General features: G+C 38.2%; 1 protein-coding gene across 3 annotated transcripts; it reads left to right on the top strand.

Moving 5' to 3' along the window:
* The first annotated feature begins 15 nt into the window (after positions 1-15).
* Positions 16-19,827, top strand: SUPT7L (SPT7 like, STAGA complex subunit gamma). Of its 3 annotated transcripts, XR_014490849.1 has the most exons (6): positions 16-246; positions 8,048-8,963; positions 11,636-11,960; positions 13,687-13,924; positions 17,379-17,711; positions 18,124-19,827. XR_014490849.1 is itself a non-coding variant. In XM_083349598.1 (5 exons), exons 2-5 carry the CDS (start codon positions 8,551-8,553, stop codon positions 17,642-17,644), a joined length of 1,242 nt encoding a protein of 413 aa, XP_083205724.1. In that variant the 5' UTR covers positions 16-246; positions 8,048-8,550; the 3' UTR covers positions 17,645-19,827. The 3 variants fall into 3 exon arrangements, 2 of the variants coding, with proteins under 2 accessions (XP_083205724.1, XP_083205725.1); XM_083349598.1 differs by having other exon boundaries at positions 17,379-19,827; XM_083349599.1 differs by having other exon boundaries at positions 28-246; positions 8,310-8,963; positions 17,379-19,827.
* The last annotated feature ends 377 nt before the right edge of the window (positions 19,828-20,204 follow it).

Here is a 20,204-nt window from a genome sequence, read left to right as displayed (position 1 = left end):
CCTGGCTCTTCGGTTCCGGGAGAAGCGGCCTTTCCTGTAGGGGGTGGGCTCCTTCCAGGCTGCTGCGGAGTGAAGCGGACGAGCGGGGGAAAAAAAGGATGCGTCCGTAATTTCAGGGCCAAACGTTGGGCGCTATTTGGTATTACCAAAAAAGTATCCCTAAATTAGCCTTGAGGGATTCCTGAGGTTGCGGACTTCCTGAATTCGGTTTCGTCGAGCATTGCGGCACTGAAAGTCTTTGGCACGGTAAGGCCGCGGGGAGACCCGTTGTTGCAAGATTTAGTTGATGCCAGGAGCATGGGTTGAAATCTCAAACCTATACAATCTCATTCGGTGGATACAACCCTCTTTATGTGGTTCCTTCATAAAGAATTTGGGGAGCATTCGGATGTGGGACAGCTGTGCGGGCTTCTTTTTTTCCCCCGGGATTAAGTCCTGTGCACCAACTTTTCTCCAATCCGATGCGCACATCGGATGTGTCCGGATATTCACATTCACAGAAACGATGGCTACTAGAGGGCACCAGGTTGAAGAAAGTTTGTAGACAAAACTGTAGTTCTGCACCATAAAGTTGACCTTATGTATTCAGTCCTATGGTATTCCGTGGTCTTTACCGCCAGAGGAGCGTAGACAGCATTTTACTCACTCTGTAGCGTGTCAGCCCTAAAATCGGACACAAGATCAACTTTATCTTCATCTAAGATCAGACTGAGAAATTCATATTGAGACTAAAACTACTTTTATTAAAATTTGGCCACCGTAACAGAAACTTGCAGTTTTGTTTTTGGTTTACCACCTCCCTCTCTTAGACTATACCAATTAGGAAGATGTCTTGAGTTATTTGTGCATTCCTCCATTTTTCTTTTCATTGCTTTGGTAATGGATCTTAGAAGATTTTTAAGAGCTAGAGCTGTCTAGAATATAAATCCTTTAGTCTACAATATGTGGAAAGTTAATCAAGGCTAAAAACAATCATATAGTTAGAATCCAGTCATAAATGTGAACAACAACAACAAAATATTTCCACAGCTCAGGAACCTATATGAGGGAGTATAAGTTCAAAATCTGTCGTCAATTTATGTGAGTGTGAACATATTTTATTTATCAAATTTAGGTACTGCCCATCTCACTTTCAGAGTGACTGGATGGTGTACAGTTAAAAGTATAAAAAATAAAGTATAAAAACATTTAATGAATATAGATTTCATGTAATAAAAATGAACAGAATAACAATTTGACCATATATCATAAGCACCACAACTTTACTTGCTAGAAATAGATTTATATTACAGGTAGTCCTTGACTTACAACCATTCATTTAGCAATTATTCAAAGTTACAATGATACTGGGAAAAAAATGATTACTCACATTTACATCTTTATAGCATCCTTTTGGTCATGTGATCAACATTGGGTGCTTGGCAGCTGGCATGTATTTATGATGGTTGCAGCATGCTGGTGTCATGTGATCACAATTTGTGATCTTCCCAGCCAGCTTCCAACACTTAATAACTGCAGGGATTTGCTTAACAACCATGGCAAAAAAGATTGTAAAATTGGGCACAACTTAATGCTTAGCAATAGAAATTCTAATCCCAATTCCTCCAAGGATTTTAAGGGGAAGGAAGGATTATACATTCCTCGTGCATGAGCTCAAGCAAAGAGATATAAGGTTTAGATGGGAGATTCCTCAGGGGCTGATGGTGATGCATGAAGGTAAAAGGTACCGGTTGATTACTGTGAAGCAAGCGCGTGATTTTTACAACAATGTCTTAAAAGCAACTCCATTAACGCTCCTGGAAGCTGGGAAAGGATCTGGAGAAGAAGAACAACAAGAGGAGGAAACGGAGGAAAGTGGAGCGGGAGGAGATCAAGTTACAACTTCTTTGGATGATCCTAGAGAGCAAAGAGTGACGCGTGCTGCTTTAAAACGAGCAAAGAAAATAATAGAACAAGATCAACAAAAGTCTTCAGTTTCTTCGCAACGTACATACAGTCAAGCTGTGGGAGGAGCACGGCCTAAAGAAGTTAGTCCTATCAAGGCTGTGGTCCATGGGCTTCTGGAGAATATTCATGGCAACTAAATTTTTAACTTGGAATGTTAATGGACTGAAATCACCGCAGAAGAGGAAGAAAGTTTTTCAATATTTAAAGCAATTTAAGATAGACGTTATATGTTTGCAAGAAACGCATATTAGAGTTTTGGATCAAAAGTATTTATTGAACGCGAGACTGGGTACGCATTTTGTTGCCTCTGCAGAGAATAAGAAAAATGGAGTAGTTGTTTATGTTAAAAGTGCTCTAACAGCAGATTTAATTGAAGCAGATAAGCATGGAAGATATGTTATGATTGAGCTGCTGTTAGAAGGTAAAAAGATGCTTCTAGTTGGACTATATGCACCTAACCAACAACAAGCTGATTTTTTTAGCTTACTTCATACAAAGCTTACCCAGTTGGATTATAAATCTTTTATTTTTATGGGAGATTGGAATGGTGTTCTGGATGTACACTTGGATAAAGCTGGAGCTTTTAAGCGTGTTCCAAGCCACGCCAGATTGCCTAAAACTTTTTTTGAATTGAAGGATGATTTGGAATTGCGAGATATCTGGCGTGAGAGGCACCTGCAGGAGAAGGATTATACTTTTTACTCTGACAGACACCAATCTTTCTCAAGGATTGATTTTATTTTGTTGACTAATGACTTCTTTTTGAGAACTAAAAAAGTGAAGATATGTGCAAGAACTATTTCAGACCACAGTCCAGTTTGGTTGGAGATTGATAAGGAGAAAAGAGATAGGCGCTCGTGGCGCCTAAATGAGAACTTGTTTAGAGATCAGAGAAATGTGGAAGAATGTAAACAGCGGATGAAGGATTTTTTCGAGATTAATATGAATAAGGGTACCTCTATGGATATGGTTTGGGATGCTAGTAAGGCCTATATGAGAGGGGTGTTGATATATATGAATAATAGACGTAGACGTGTAATGGAAACTAGAAGGAAAGAACTGGAGAATGAAATAAAGGAAAAAGAAAGGGTTTTGATTTTGAATCCAGGGGACGTGAAGATTAAAGAGGCTATTAGGCTGTTAAGAGGACAATTTGATAAATTAATGGCAGACCAAGTGGCAACCAATCTGCGGTTTGCTAGGCATAATACTTTTTGCAACGCTAATAAACCAGGCAGATGGTTAGCCTATAGACTGAGGAAGAAACAAAGGGCCTCTAACATAGACAAGATTGAATATAAAGGAAGGGTTGTGTTTCAACAGAATCTAATTAAGGATGCTTTTGTGGATTTTTATTCGAAATTATATACCAAAGAGGAAATTGAGGTAAATGACATTGATAAATATTTGGAGAATGCTAATATTCCGGTCCTTACGCAAGCACAAAGAGAGGGGATTAACCAACTGATCACAGAAGAAGAAATCCTTACAGCAATTAAGGATTTGAAGGTTGATAAGGCGCCCGGTACGGATGGCTTGTCTGCGGCCTTTTATAAAAATTTACAATTTGAGATGATAAAACCGTTAAAGGAACTGTTCCAGACAATCCAGAGGGGGGGAAAGGTGCCACCGTCTTGGAGAACAGCTTTTATCTCATTGATTCCGAAGGAAGATCAGGATGCTACTCAAGTTAAAAATTACAGACCGATTTCGCTTTTAAATACAGATTATAAGATATTTGCTAAGGTTTTGGCTAATAGACTGATGAGGGTTCTGCAACAGGTGATTCATGGGGATCAAACGGGGTTTATTAGTGGTAGGCAAATGAAAAATAATGTTAGACATATAGTTGATGTGTTAGAGTTTTTGGAAAGACACAACCAGATCTCTGCAGCGCTAATCTTTTTAGATGCTGAAAAGGCTTTTGATCAATTGAATTGGCAATTTCTGTTGAGAATGTTAGATAAAATGGATTTTGGGGAAAATTTCTTACAGCCGATTAGGGCATTATATCAAAAGCAAACTGCCCGAATCATAGTTAACAATAGCTTGACGGCAGTATGTAATATTGAGAAGGGTACAAGGCAAGGATGTCCGTTATCGCCCTTGCTATTTGTATTAACTTTAGAGATATTATTGAACAAGATTCGGAATTCGGAAAAAATTAAGGGGATACAAGTTGGAGATCAAGACTATAGATTGAGAGCATTTGCAGATGATCTGGTTGTTACAGTGACCCAGCCAGAGAATTCTGTTGTGGACCTGCCCAAATTTTTATTTTTATTTCAAATGATACCGATTCTTAAGAAAGATTCTAATTTGGAGGAATGGCAGCGTGGTATCAATAAATTTGTGTGGGCAGGGAAAAAGCCACGAGTTAAACTTAAGATTATGCAGGATATTCGTGAGAGAGGTGGCCTTAAATTGCCTAATTTTAAATTATATTATGAAGCTGCTGCATTAGTAGGAATAAGTGATTGGATTAATTTGACGCAATCGAGGTTATTAAATCTTGAGGGCCATGATTTGTTGTTTGGCTGGCATGCATATTTGTTGTATGATAAGAAGGTAGGTACCGTGTTTAGGACGCATATTCTAAGACAGGCATTGCTGAGAGTTTGGAAGAAGTATAGACATAAGCTAAGTTGTAAGATACCATTGTGGGCAATTCCAAAACACGCAATAGAAAATATACATGCTGGTTTCAAACACGATGAGACTACCTACAAGGAAATTTTAAGTTTAGAAAGGAATGTTTGGTGTTTGAAATCATATAGCTTCTTGCGAGAAGAGAAGGTTGTACAAACATGGTTTCAATATACTCAGCTACGGGCCAGGTGGAAAGAAGACCAGAAAATTGGATTTGCAACGATTGATGAAAATTTGATAAAGCAAATTAGAAATCAGGGACCTGCACACATTAAACGGATATATCTTGCATTGATTGAGATTGATTCAGAAACAGAGCTTGTTAAGGACTGTATGATAAAATGGGCCCAAAATATCCAGGAAGTTATTACAATGGACATGTGGGAGAAGATTTGGGTGAGGAATGTGAAATTTACTCAAGCTCAAAATCTAAGAGAGAATTTTTATAAGATGTTTTATAGATGGCATTTAGATCCTAAAAAACTTGCAAGTATGTACCCGAATTATCAGCCTAAGTGTTGGAGGTGCGGGGCTGAAGATGCAACATATTTTCACATATGGTGGACATGTAAAAAGGTTAAGGCCTTTTGGATTAAAATCTGGTGGAATATACAGAAGATTTTTAAAAGGAGGATAAAGTTTTGTCCGCAATTTTTTTTGTTGGGAATAATTGTTGATGCTACAGTGGTGGACTCTAAGTTGATGCTGAATTTAATTACGGCAGCAAGACTTTTGATAGGACAATATTGGAAGAAAGAGGAGCTGCCGACCATAGAAGAATGGACTTTAAAGGTTTCTGACCTGGCAGAGATGGCGAAGATATCGGCTTATCTGAAAGATCACTCGCAAGAACGTTATATTATGGAATGGAGAAAGTGGATTGAGTTTATCCAGAATAAGTATAGGGTTAAGAAGTTTTATCTAGCATTTGAATAAGTCTTCTTTCGTGTTTTTTCTTTTCTTTTCCAATTTTCTTTTTTATATATATTTAATAATGTTAAGTTTTGTTTGTTCTTATACAAGTTAGAGGGTGATGGATTTTAGAATTTATGGTTGTTAGTATATGGTTGCTTATGATTGCTTTTATATATATATACCTTGTATTTAGCTCTGGGAAGTCCGGGGGGGGAGGAGGGTGGGGGGGAGGTACGGGGAGGGAAGAGGGAGGGGGGAAGGGGGGAGGCAAGGGAGGGAAGAGGGAGGGGGGAGCTGGGGAGGGTCGGGTCGGGGGGGATGGGGGTTTTTAATGGAAAATTGTATTGTAAAACTTTTCAATAAAAAAAAAAATAGTAACTTCTACTACTACCTCAGAATTAATATTTATGTTAGTTATGTGGCAGCATTTCCTTGTTTGACACCGACTAAAGTCCTATCCCCTTATAGAGCTTTAAAAATATATATTTACTTCATGAATAAACCTAAGCTAGAAAGCTAGATATGTTCTGTTTTCCTTATTATGAAGTTTATAATTCATTCCTCAGAATTGTATCCTGTTCAGTGCAATTAAGAATAACACTGCAGGACAAACAAAGGCTTCTGCTTGGCTTTTTGAAATTTCTCTAGCTTCTTTAGGATTATAAATTATAAATCCTAAAGGGAGCCAGTTTGGTCTAGTAGTTTAGTCACCAGGCTAGAAATCAGAAGATCATGAGTTCTAGTTCCGACTTTGGTATGAAAGCTAGCTGGGTGACATTGGGCCAATCATTCACTCTCAGCCCAACCCACCTCACAGGGATGTTGTTGTGGGGAAAATAGAAAGAGAAAGGTGTGTTAGATATGTTTGCTGCCTTATTTGTAAAAATAATAAAGGTAGGATACAAATAAAAATATTTAAATGATTTGCATAAAAAGAAGGAAAATAAGGATTGCTATACAAGATTCACTTTCTTTCACTGTTATTCCTTTATCCTACAAAAGCTGAAGATGACTGTAGCAAGAAGCTCTAGAGACTACAAGCTACTAGTAGTTGCCTAATAGTCTGCTCCATAAAGAACGTGCAAAGAATGCTGTGTGGGAACGAGCTTTTTTGTGTTCATAGAATATTTTGTATTTAACATTAGTTAACATTCATAATAATGTTGTTCTTTTGCTTTTAGAAGGACAGAAGTCATATTTGTGTCAGATTTCATGCTTTTAAAACAAGATGTACAATTTTAGATTTAACAACTAATTGGGGGAAATGCAATCTAATTCATAATGGTGAGATGAAGCTTAGCATAATAAAAGTAATAAAACATGTTTCAAATTAAACATTAACATTGTTATGAAATTATGAATAAATAATTTATGGCTTGGGATCTAACATCTGTTAATAACGTTCAGTAGTTCAATTACTTGTGAATCTTTGGGATTAAGATATCAGTAGCTCCTTCTTTACATTCTTGTAAGCTCTAGCTTTTATAATTAGTTATATGGTAGTATATAGCTACTTGGTTTTCTGTTAGTCTCTTCTAGGCTACATTTGATTTTTCTAATCATCACGGTTTTCACCAGTGATTCTTGCTTTCATATTATGTGTCCAAAATATTTCAGCTTTAATTTCCAGTGAGCGGTATGAAGAATGAGATTAAAAACAACTTTATATTTAGTTTTCTTAATTTTCTTAGAGAAAGTAAGGAGCTACTCACCTTCTTCAAATAATGATATGTGGGAAATCATTTTCCTATCATCTAAATGTGTAATTATTCCACATAGCAGCTTCATTCCATTTAAGATTTCACAGTATCTTTTCCTCTGAACTTTCCACCCCCTGCTGTTATGTGCATGGGTAAATTATGCAATCTCCGGGGCTCTTCTTCCATTTTCTAAGAATAGAAGATATTGTATGAATGCTAAAGGGCAAATTTCTGTTGGAATATTTGTTAAAACGTGGGGTAACATTGAAGATTAGTTGTTGCTTGGAAGGCGTTGTTTGCCTAATGAATGTCACTTTTTTGTAACATCTGAATAAAACTTCTCTCTCTTCTTTACTTCTGTGCTAAATTAGTTTTTCTCCTTGCCCTAACCTTGCCTAGTCTCCTCTGTTTCTTTTCTTCTTTGTTGCTGTTTTTGCTGGAAGGAGGGAGATTGTGTGTATGTATGTGTGTGTTATCTGCATGTATGTCTGCATAAGAGTGGATTTTCTATGTGAAAAAAGTAGTAGGTATATCCAATGATGGATGAATTAATTTTATAAAGAAGATACTTTATTTTATGAACCACTAATTTTAATCAGCAATTAATATAATTTGTATAATTAATTACATTGTATAATTTGGGAGACTTCTTTCAAGTATATGTACAGATATGTACATGCATATATGCCACATGCCTGCATTTATAATATGGACATAGGGAGCAATTTCCAGGATTAGTTTTAGTTGGGCTGGCAATTTTGGGATTGACAAAGTGGACAAATGTGTTATGACATATAACTTTTTTCCCTGTGTTTATATTTTTATCACCTCTTTAGAAAGTCATCTTGAAATCATCTTTAACAACAATAACATCAACAACAAAATTTCCCTCCCTTCCTCGCTAAATACAGTAGTGAGATGTTTCTTTATCTTTTGCACTAAAGATTATTCAGACAAAAAACCCTATGGCTATAGTTCTTTCAAAAATATAAAAGGCAGCAGTTACTTTGTTTTGTCTCTAGCTTTCATATTAACTCGTGGATCTTTTGTGAGATAGAAACCATAACTTTTTTTGCCAATTTCTCGTTTTTCCTCCAGAGACATTAAGAAGCTCACTGCTTAAAGCAGATGTTGCTCAGTTAATTTATATAGACCGTATTACTTCATGAAGCCTTCAGCTGCAATGAGTACATTTTTAGATTACCTGCTCCCCACAATTTGCCAAATCAAATAATTAACTTTGCAAGGATACTGCAGAATCAGTTTTCTTCGTAGGAGGATTACTTTGTTATCTGAATTATTACCTGAATATATCCTATTTGGTCAACCGGTAAAAAAGATGCTCCGCTACTGGGGTGAGATCCCTGTTTCCTCCAATCAGACCAACCGTAGCTCTTTTGACTTGCTTCAGCGGGAGTTCCGTACTGTAGAGGTACAGGATCCTCCATTGCATCAACCTTCAGCTAACAAGCCTAAGCCCACAACCGTACTTGAACTTCCTTCTGAGCCCTGTAGCCTCACCATTCATACTGTCCAGCTAATCCAGCATAATAGGAGGTTGCGTAGTCTTATTGCCACGGCTCAGACTCAGAACCAACAGCAACTGGAAGGTATCAAGATGGAAGGCAGTGAGCCTTTGCCAACTTGTCCTGGGTCCCCACCTCTCCCTGATGACTTGCTTACTTTGGATAGCAAAACACCCAAGATGCCATTCCAGTTGAGACACAGTGATCCAGAAAGTGACTTTTACAGGTAAGTTGTGGGAGCTTTGGTATAGTGACCATTGGATTACGCTGTAGTAATCTGAAGTTTACATTCCACTGTTCTCTGTACCATTTCCTCTTCCATTTCCATTAGCTTAATTTTAAACAAGTCTTTTCTTGTGAAATGGTCCCTTAAGTAAATTGCAAAAATATAGAATTGACCTATTTGGGCATTCATTATAAGTGTGGGGGCTTTTGCTGGATGGATATAGTCCATTTTTGTTATCACCTGAAAAGACCATTTTTACCTTTTATATGATTAACTTTAATCTTTGGCGGTCATTCAGAAATAACTAGCCTTTATCATATGGAATATCAAGAACTAAGCATGGCAGTGATTTCAAATCGCTGCCCAGAATCCTATTTCTGTTTAATGTCCTAGGGCCTTAGGGTGCAGTGGATTAATCTCATCTTGTGTTGTGTTTCTCTACCCCATATTCAGTAGCAATCTGCCAATGAACTGCTGCCTCTTCTTTTTTTGAACCAGCACAGCAAATTGTTTATGTATTCTGAGACTGCTAGAGTCTTAGAATACAGTATTGGAACTAGAGAAAAATGTTTGGCTGTCACTGATGGCAATATTTAAGGGTGGCTCCTGCTTCAAATTCCTGTTTCAAAGAAAAAGGAAAAGGTAATTAGGAAATGAATTGGTACTGCTACATCAAAATCAGAAAAGGTAGAGAACAAGCTTTTCTATTTTTGAATACTGAATGCTAGGCAATATAATTTACTAGCATCGTTCTTTGTTTTATCTGGAAGGAATTTTGTATCAGGAAATGGATTTTTGTTACACTTCAGTGACTCGAAAATAGAACCCAGGAAGTGTGATGTTTTATAAAATGGAAGCAATTGCAAGAAAGCCATCTTTGCTTTCCTGAACCTGTTTTTAAACTGTCATTTATCTTTGAAGAGGCCAGTAGGTTCAGCCTATGGTTTTGGTTTTTTTTTTGAATGGACCTCAGTTTTTTCTGCACCTGTCAAATCAGTCCAAATTCCTTCATCGTCATGCACTGATTAAATGGGAAGTAGACAACTGGAATTGGCTACTTAAAGTTGCTATGCGATAAGAGTTTCATATCACTTCCTTTGAGAATGTTTAAGGGATAGTGATTAAAACAAAACAAAAAATGACCCATTTTGTAATGTCTGAAATAGCAGTAATAATAAACCATGTTTGGTTTATTTAGCTTATCAGATGTATGATTGTTTTGGAAGTATATAATCTCTCTCATCCAGAAAAGAAAAGGGACCTGATAATACTCTACTATAGAGAGCTGTCTGCAGCATGACAAATACCAACTTGATAGAACATGCGTTGCACAGAAAAGGCCTCAGGTGCAGTCTTGGTATGATTACAAAAACCCCTCCCATTTAAATCTCAGAGATAGTCCTCAATTTGCTTCAATCTGATACTTTCCAGATGTGTTGGAGGATACTAACAAAGGGAGAAGAACGCACTAGGCCAGGGGTAGGCAACCTTGGCTCTTTTATGACTCGTGGACTTCAACTCCCAGAATTCCTGAGCCAGCATGGCTCAGCTTGGAAACTCTCCCTTTCCACTCAGCCTGGCTGGCTCAGGAATTCTGGGAGTTGAAGTCCAGGAGTCATAAAAGAGCCAAGGTTGCCTACCCCTGCACTAGCCAATACCTATAAGAGGCACTAAGCTAGAGAAGCTACATCTATGCTATATTGAGCTTGATGGATTTATGTTACAACTTTATATTTTAATGTTATAATTCCATCAGGTTTTGGAGATCTGAACAGGAAAATTAGATTTCTCAGTTCTCTATATGTTATATAGATTGTCAAAAAATTTATAAATAAAAAATATTTAGTATACTTCACAGAACTGAAGCTTTTCTTACCGTTTGCTTGATCTATAGTTAAGGTTAAACAGAAGCTGATTTTTTCCCCAGAATATGATTTGTGAAAACTAAAAGATCTTAAGTCTTTAATAGAATGGAGATTAATTATAAGGTTCTGTAGTTATTGTTGTGAATGTCGGTTTTGGGGAGTCTTAATCTAATAGTTTTGACATATTGAAGAAGTAAATTTGTTTTTAAAAATAAAAAAGCTCAATTATTATTCAATTATAAGGATTATTGTATGAAACATTTTTTAAGATAATAATCCTACAGGGCATTTTTTAAATGTGTATATATTACAGCTTCCAGGCTTAGCCTAATTTGAAGCCTGATTTTAAAGCTGCCATCTCTAAATCTTTAGGATAGAGTTAAATGTTCAACATATTTGATTTCAAATTTCTAAAATCAATTAGCTCTAGAAAAATGTGGATTAAATACTACAAATATTCATTATTTAATTTTAGCTATATTGATTCTTTTACAGCACAGATAATTCATATTTAGTAATGAATATGTTGCCTTGAGTTAAAGTCTAAAAAGTTATATATGATACTTTAAAGTAAACACCGGCAACTGATTTTTTTTTGCAATAGCGTTCTTTTTATTGTATATTTTAACTTCAAAAAAAATTATGAAATCAGACTGAGCATGCTACAATGCAGGCATATTTTTGTGTTTCAAGCTGGTATTCCAAGTTAACTAGGGAGGTTATACATGCTTCAAATATGTGTTCTGAACTCCTTAGCATGACTTCTCACTTCCATTTTCATTGTTCTTGTGCATTATCTGATTGTAGAGGCAAAGGACAGCCAGTAATAGAGTTGAGTTGGACCTCTTGCCGCCAGCTTCTTTATCAGTCTGTAGCTACCATTTTAGCTCACACTGGCTTTGAATGCGCCCATGAAAGTGTTCTGGAGACTCTGACAGACATTGCCCATGAATACTGCTTGAAGTTCGCCAAACTTCTGCGTTGTGCTGTGGACAGAGAAGCTCGGCTTGGACAGACCCCTTTCCCAGATGTTATGGAACAGGTCTTCCATGAAGTGGGCATTGGCAGTGTGCTCTCTCTGCAGAGGTTTTGGCAACATCGAATTAAAGATTATCATAGCTACATGCTACAGGTGAGGAAAGACAAATGAACCGCTGCTCATAATACTCATAGTAAACCTCTCTGAATATCCCAGCAATAATACCTCATCTTGTTCGTGTGAATTTTATTTGCCTGTTAGTCAATTCCCCTACGTAAACTGTTTAGGTGTCTAAAGTGCATCATCCACTATAGATGGAATGGAAAGAGACTTCGTGTACTACTGTCCCCTTACTCCCGCAGTGCCTCTTCCTCAAGTGGCTTCATGTGGATATTGATGAACATGAAATATGGATTTCCGTGTTGTTCTGCAGTTAAATGACATGGGGCTGAGAACATGACCCCCAGGTTGTTGTCTGGAAACAGTCTTGAAGAAAGTGTAGAACCATGTACTCATTGTGCCACTTCTGACAGCAGTTTTCAGAGCAGACATGAAAAGTTTTCTATTCCTGAAGATTATGTTATGCACATCCAATTTTGACTTGATTAGGGAATGATTCAGCTGTAACAAAAATCAGTAGTAATGCTTTCCAATGCTTGACAGTCAAGTCAGCCAAGTTAGGCAATCTTTTCAAAGCCAGGAGATGCACTTTTAAAAATGAATTGTTTGGCCTTCAAAGGCTGGCAATAGTAGGGCAATGGCATGGCGACATTGTTGGAAAAGCAAGGCTGAAATTTTGTTGTCTTCATTGGAGTTGGAAGGTTTTAAAAAAGTAAATTATACTATAATTATAACTAATGCAGTGGAATAAAAATATTTTGGGTGAGGTTAGGTATTGGGACTGTATTCAGTTTCTTTTGGGGGAAAAATAATTTGAAAAACACCTATCCATCTTATGTACTTTGTTCTGACAGTGAATTTTGTGAAAGGTGAAATATGTATCACACCTATCATTTGTGCAGTTCATAAGCCAATGATCTGGTTTGTACACTGTGCTAAACCTGGTTTCCTTAACCAGAGATTGATAAACTGGAATTGGCTGACAGGGCCATAAATACCAAAATAACCAAAATACAAAATTAAAAACAAATTAAACCTTAGTGCCCAAATGTAAAAATAAATTTATATTAAAACAATAATTAAAACCCAAACCCATCAGACCAGGCCGGCTTGTTCAAACAAATAAGTTTTTAGATCACGTCGGAAGGAGCGAAGGTCGGGAGCCATCCGGAGCTCAACTGGTAAACGGTTCCAAAGGTCAGGTGCACCCACAGAGAACACCCTCCCCCTGGGAGCCACCAGACGGCATTCTCCGACCGGTGGCACCCTAAGGAGGCCCTCTCTGTGGGAGCGCACTGGGCGGAGGGAAGTTGTTGCCGGCCGCAGGTGCTCCCTAAGGTATTCCGGACCCATGCCATGTAGGGCTTAAAGGGAGACTGATATGCATTTCAAACTTATTTGTTTTCATCATTCAGCCATACCCTTCTGAGATTCGAATAGTTCGAATAGTTAACAAGCATTTAACATATATATATATATATATATATATATATATATATATATATATATATATATATATATATATATATATATATATCCCAGAGAAAAAAGTGGCTTAGTGTGCTATGTTAACAAAACCTGTGCTTCTCTAGTTTATAAGATCCAAGCAAGTCAGACACAAAAATAGTTGGAGGCTTGGTCATGAAAAAGACATCGTCATAAGGGTGAATTTGTCATAGAGGAACTGTATTGTACCTTTATGCGCCTAACAATTGATTACAGTCAGGCTGTTCTTTCTTACTTCATGACTTATCAACAGGTTAGCAAGCAACTCTCTGAGGAGTATGAAAAGCTTGTAAACCCTGAGAAGGCAGCGGAAGATTTGAAACCTGTGAAAATCAAGGAAGAACCTGTTAGTGACATCACATTTCCTATGAGTGAGGAGCTGGAGGGGGATCTTGCATCTGGAGACCAGTCATTGCCTGTTGGAGTCCTTGGAGCTCAGAGTGAACGCTTTTCATCCAACTTGGAAACTGAGGCCTCTCCGCAAACTTCTGGTAGATATTTTTATTTATTTTTCTCAGGCTTATATCTTGCATCAATCACAACTAATTCTAATGCTCCTAATTTATAGTAAAAAGGAAAACAATAAATGCAATGGGAGAAATTCCTCACCTGTCATATCGTACCAAGGAATAAAAATCTACAATTCTATACAAAACAGAATAACTTTTACCATAGGATGGGCTCAGTCATCTTTCTTGAAAGGCCTTATGAAACAGCCAAGTCTCAATAGATTTCTTAAACCACAACAGGATTGTGCCAGTTTAATATCAAAGAAGATGCTATTCCAGAGGAAGGGGTGGGCTACAGTGGAGAAGGCCTGATAGCTCTGTTCCTTTATAGATAAGTATTTCCAGTATATGGGAATAGGGTTGATTTTTATTATGAAAATATACTTTATTTGTTTAAGTTGGGGTCAGCTATTAGAATGATATCTGAATTCAAAGCCTGAGGTTTTTTGGGTGCTTTCACAAAATGGCTGCTACTGTAACATCACTAGTTATAAAGTATCAGTGGTCTTGTGCTTGCTATCACCATCTCTACTTGGCCATCTAGCCCACGGGTCGGCAACCCGCGGCTCCGGAGCCGCATGCAGCTCTTTGAGCCGTCTCCTGCAGCTCCCAGCCGCCCGGTGCACGCGCACCTCTTCGAACGGGCAGTGGTGCGCGCGCACCTCTCCAAATGGAGAGTGGCACCGCCCGTTTGGAGAGGTGCGCGTGCACCTCTCCGAATGGGCGGAGGTGCGCGTGCACCTCCCCAAACCTTTGGAGAGGTGCACGCGCACCTCCGCGCGAACGGGCAGCGGCGCCGCTCTTTGAGAAAGCTTCCGCGGCACGTTTGCAGGCTTGCCGTTTTTGCGCATGCTCTTTTCCTTTTTCAGGTTGCCGACCCCTGATCTAGCCAGATCGTTCTATTCTTGCTTATTTTTGCACTTTGCATGAACAAATGGTGACACTTCAAAGGACTAGGCTGCAGGCACTCCTTAATTTTATCTTTTATGAATGCTCATGGTCGAGTATGAAGCCTAGATACATTTTGAAAAAAATAAATATAATAGAAGCTAGTGCTTTGCTCTGTAGCATTTCAGCTTTTAATTTTTTAAGCAAAATTGAAATACTTTTGTATTATATTAAAAAAAATGAGGTGTCCATGTGCATTTTGGTACATTTTGGGACTTTGATACCTCTGGATTCCGCAGTTCTAGCTGAAGGTTATGCCTATATTGTGGTGCTGGTAGAATTGAGATACTGGGATTATCAGTATAGCAGTTTTATCATTGTTCACACTAACTTGTCTATTAAGCTTTGAAATGTTATTTATTTTTGGAAGGTAAAGGCAAGGTTAGAGGACAAAGTCAATAATCACTTTTCTAATTAAAACAGCTAAGAAAAACAACCCTACAGCTCGTCTGAAGAAAATTGCTAATGATATGTTTTGTGAACTGGCCCTTAAAATGTTAAATTCGCTTCTAGCTGAATTAAATTTCTAGTGTTAGATAAAGTTAGCTTGGAAATTGGATGTTAACAAATGCTACGTCTTTATAATTTTTTTAAGCCCTAAGGAGTTGTGATTTGCGTTTTAATGCTTGCTGGCTCAGAATACTTGCCATCTGTCCATTTCTTGTACTTATAAACATCACACTTTAAAATAACTGCTTAGGCTGCCTTAACACAGAAACTAAGCTGTAATATGATTTACAGATAGGGCTCAACTCACAACCACAACTAAGCCCCAAAATTTCTGTTCCTAAGAAGACAGTTGTTAAACGAGTTTCACCCTTCTTTAAGACCTTTCTTGCCATAACCATTAAGGGAATCACTGCCGTTAAGTTAGTAACATGGTTGTTAAGTGAATCTGGCTTTTCAATTGACTTTGCTTATGAAAAGGTCGCAAAAGGTGATCACATGATCCCAGGAGACACAACGGTCATAAATACATACCAGTTACCAAGTGCCCAAATTTTGATCATATGACCATGGGAATGCTGCAGTGATTGCGAGTGTGAAAAACGGTCACAAGTATTTGTATTTTCAGTCTAAGCAACTACACTCATATATGCATTCAAATATGCATTCAAGCAGGCATGCAAATATGCAGAAAGACATTGTGTTCCATATTGTATGATGCAGAAATGATGTTACCTTCTGTTTCCTTAGACGTGCATTGAAAATTTTAATTTAAGCAGGGATGTCTAAACCAGGGATCCCCAACCCCTGGGTTGTGGCCCGCTACCGGGCCACGGCCTTTTCAAAACAGGGTCATGAGAGAAATGGACTACCTTGCGCTTGTGAAAGTCCACTCACATAAGCTGAAGATGCTTGTCCTTGCATGTGAAGCTCCACTTGTGTGAGTGGAGAGCACTTGCACCAGTGTATGAAGCACCACTCGTGCAAGTGGATCTTGACGCACGAGCACAAGCGCCCTTCACATGCATGAGAGGAGCTTTGTGCGTGAGCACAAGTGCCTGCCGCTCATGCAAGTGGAGCACAACCACCCTTCCCTTGCCCACAAAGCTCCATTTGCACAAGAAGGGTGTGTGTGCGCAATGTTTGCACAAATGGAGCTGCACTTACATGCGCCTGTCACTCACCACCACCACCCCGTGCTGGCCTGGCCTCCAAGCTGGAAATGTTGGGGACTGCTGATCTAAACCTTTACAGCTGTAAGTTTGGAATAGATTAGGAACAGATTTTCATGGAGAGAATCTAGCTGTGTGGTTGCTAAAGTTGTTGCTGCATTTTCTACAATGCCTTAAAAATATACTCTTGAGGGAAATGGTGCAGCCAAGTATTCCTAGTTCATTTGGGAGTAAATCACTCTTTGCTTGATGTGAATGTTTGATGTTAATATGTTAATATGTTGGCACTAAATTAAATGTAACTATCCAATTATTAAACATGTAGGAGTTCTTTTTTTCTTGATCTTTGTTTTCATTAAATGGCCCTTGTTATGGTTGCAAGTAATCCTCTGCACTGCACTGTTTAGATACATTTATTTAGTATATTAAAATGATACAAAATGTGCATGTGTTTTAGGACCATTAAGTCCTAAGTGGGTTCTGGGGTATCTTCTTATTTTATTTCCTCATCTTCAGTAGTATTAATATTTAACCTAGTCCATTGCTTCTTGATGAGTTAATCATACTCTGGATTTACTCTCTGTTCAGAATTCATTAAATAAATTAAAATATTTTCTTACTGCAAAATAGATACTGAAAACATTAGTAGCACCCGTATGATTCTTTTCTGTTTTTAATGTGTTATTTACTTACCGTATTTAACCAGTTCATTGATTGCGGGGTTTTTCCTCTCCCAGCTCTCATATTTGTGAGAAGTTACAGTTTTGCATCTTTCACTGATTGATGAGAAAGCCTTTCCTTCCTTCTTCCCTCAATCCTTTTCACTCTTTCTTTCTTTCTCTCTCTCTCTCTCTCTCTCCCTGTGCCAGGTGGTGAGGTGAACACTTCTCCTCTTTGGAATTTGGCCCCAGTGAAAATGGAACCACAAGAGAATGAAGAAAGCAATGTTCATGGACACCATGGAGTCTTAGGGGGTGATGTATTTGAAGAGCCAATGTCAGGCATGAGTGAAGCTGGGATGCCACAGAGCCCAAATGGTTCTGAAAGCAGTTATGGTTCTCATTCCCCTGATAGCTTGATGGGCTCTTCACCAGTCTTCAACCAACGCAGCAAAAAGAAGATGAAGAAGATGTGAATTATAGCTGGGAAGTTCTGAGAAAGTGAACTACCGTGTTTCCCCAAAACTAAACCTGCCCCCGAAAGTAAGCCCCAGCTGATTTTCGGGGGTGGTGGTGGGCCTTATATGTGCCCTCCTCCCGAACGTAAGACCTTCTTAAGGGCCTGAATGGATAGCCTGCCTCTGTGATGAGGCGAAGCCAATGGAGGGGGGGGATCTTATCCACTTTACTAGTGTCCTGGTTGCTTACCACTGCCCGGCACTGGGTGCAACGAGTGAATTTCAGCGTGACGTGGCCATTTGCTGCCCGCCAGAGCCATTTGCTGCTTCTGGCATTGTGCCCAGTGCTGCTGCCATGAGGTCTGGCAGATCCTCCCCCCTTCTGACACATGTGCCGTTATACCGGTTCCTTACCGCCACCTGGCTTGTTCCATGGCCTCATGGCAGCGGCATTGGGCAGGAGGCGGCAAACAGCCCTCTTTTTTTTTTACCAGTAGTCCCACAAACACGTGGCGAAGGCTGAGAAGTGGATAGAGAAATGCAATGCAGCTGAAAGGCAGGTTAGTAAAAAAAAACGCTTCGGGGAGGCGAGGGCATCTGGGCGGGGGTGGGGGCAGCAGCCTTACTCTGCACAGCTTCGACAGGCGGAGGGAAGCAATTCCACCCCCCCCACCCCCACATGGCAACCTTACACTGCACGGCTTTGGCAGGTGTCTGGCAAGCGGAGTGATGCAACTGGGCCACCACCATGCTCTTGCCACCATGTTGCTTCTCCACCCCATGCACAGGCCCTGCCCCACCCCCCACCCCCCTGCGCTTGTGGCCTACTGGTACTGGTACCAGCAAAAAGTAAGCCCTCCCCGAAAGTGTTTACTTCAGAGCCCAAAAAAAAGTAAGACAAGGTCTTACTTTCGGGGAAACACGGTAATTCAGCAACATTTGGAGTGTTATCAAGAAAATAATGCCTGAATTGATGGATTTGGATGTTGAGATTACTGTTCTACCTGAGAGGCTTTCCACCAGCTGAAGGTCTAGATGGCTTACAATGGAGCAGACACCGTACAGTAACATTAGTTTGGCAAAAAAAAAGTCTTAAGTGACTTGGTGAAAAAAGAAATCAACTCTGATTACACTTGGAGTCTTGTAAACTAGTGTAGTTTCTGGTTAGTTAGATTTTAAGTACGGTAGTTTAAGTAGTGGTGCAAATTGCATTAGATAATAATTTAATAAATATTGACAGTATCTTTAATTTGAAGAGTGGAAACTATAAAAGAGGCAGAACTGTATGATGTAATGGAAATCTGTAAATTCCATTTCACTTTTGTTACATATTATAGTTAGATTTTAAGTAGTTTAAGTAGTGGTGCAAATTGCATTAGATAATTTAATAAATATTGACAGTATCTTTAATTTGAAGAGTGGAAACTATAGAAGAGGCAAGAGAACTGTATGATGTTGTAATGGAAATCTGTAAATTCCATTTCACTTTTGTTACATATACTTTTCATTTTTTTACTATGAATTTATACTTTGAAGAACAGGTTTTTAATACAGAATTTTTGTTCCAATGTAATTACTATTACTGTTGGGTTTTGGTTAAAACCATGGCTGATACCTGCTTTTCCTTTTAACAAACCAACCCGCCCTATATAAAGCTAATAGAAACTGGTGAATTTTATGTATTTATGGTTTTTATGTTATTTTATGATTTTAATATTTTTATACTTTGATGCACAGTACATAGATTGCTTTGGCCTATGATTGGTGCAGCAAACAAGCTTTATGAACTAAATGAAGCATTTTTTAAAAAGAAAAAATGCATAATTTTATTTTCTTTATGCTAGTTCAGAAGGCCAATCTTCTCAGAAAAATCATCCAGCTCTGCATACAAATCTCTTATGACGGATTTCTTAACTTTTTGTACCTGCACACTGAGTATACTGTTCAACCTAACTCGAATGCAACTGAGAGTAAACTTTGAAAGACAGGACATCTACAAAACTGTGCTTTTTGGTAATTTATTCTATCATGCTGTACTAGTCCTTTACCAGTTTTTGTTTGTATTGTTGATGTTCAGTACTAAATCTAGATGGACATTTATTGATCTGTGGAGAGTTTGTATGACATGTGTTTTAAATTGTTGATTTTTTTACCTACTGTTGGACATGGTTTTTTAAAATAAAATTTCCCTTTTTTGACCATCTTTTTTCTTTTATTTCCTATGATTAGAATTTCCAAAATCATTTTTTATTGCACCAGATAAAGCTTAATCTTTAAGGCTTAAATATTTTGTGTAGGCTATTGTTCAACTACTGACATTTTAAGAAGTGCTTAATTAAAAACTGACTTGAAATGTGGCAAGCATACTTCCTAATTATGTAAGAGGTTTCATTTAATAAAAAGAATAAATATTTAATAGAAATCCTGCAAGTAAAGACTTTTGAAACCGTGACGTTAAAATGCATTTTGAAATATTTTTTTTATGATTTCTACAATATATTTTTTTAGCCCTTTGGAACTTTTTGTAAAATAACTTTTCAGTGCAAGCAAAGACACAGTGAATGTATATTACAAGAAT

Source organism: Vipera ursinii, assembly GCF_947247035.1.
Source record: "Vipera ursinii genome assembly, chromosome: 1".
Lineage (NCBI taxonomy): Eukaryota > Metazoa > Chordata > Lepidosauria > Squamata > Viperidae > Vipera > Vipera ursinii.
This window is presented reverse-complemented; position numbering and strand designations above follow the sequence as displayed.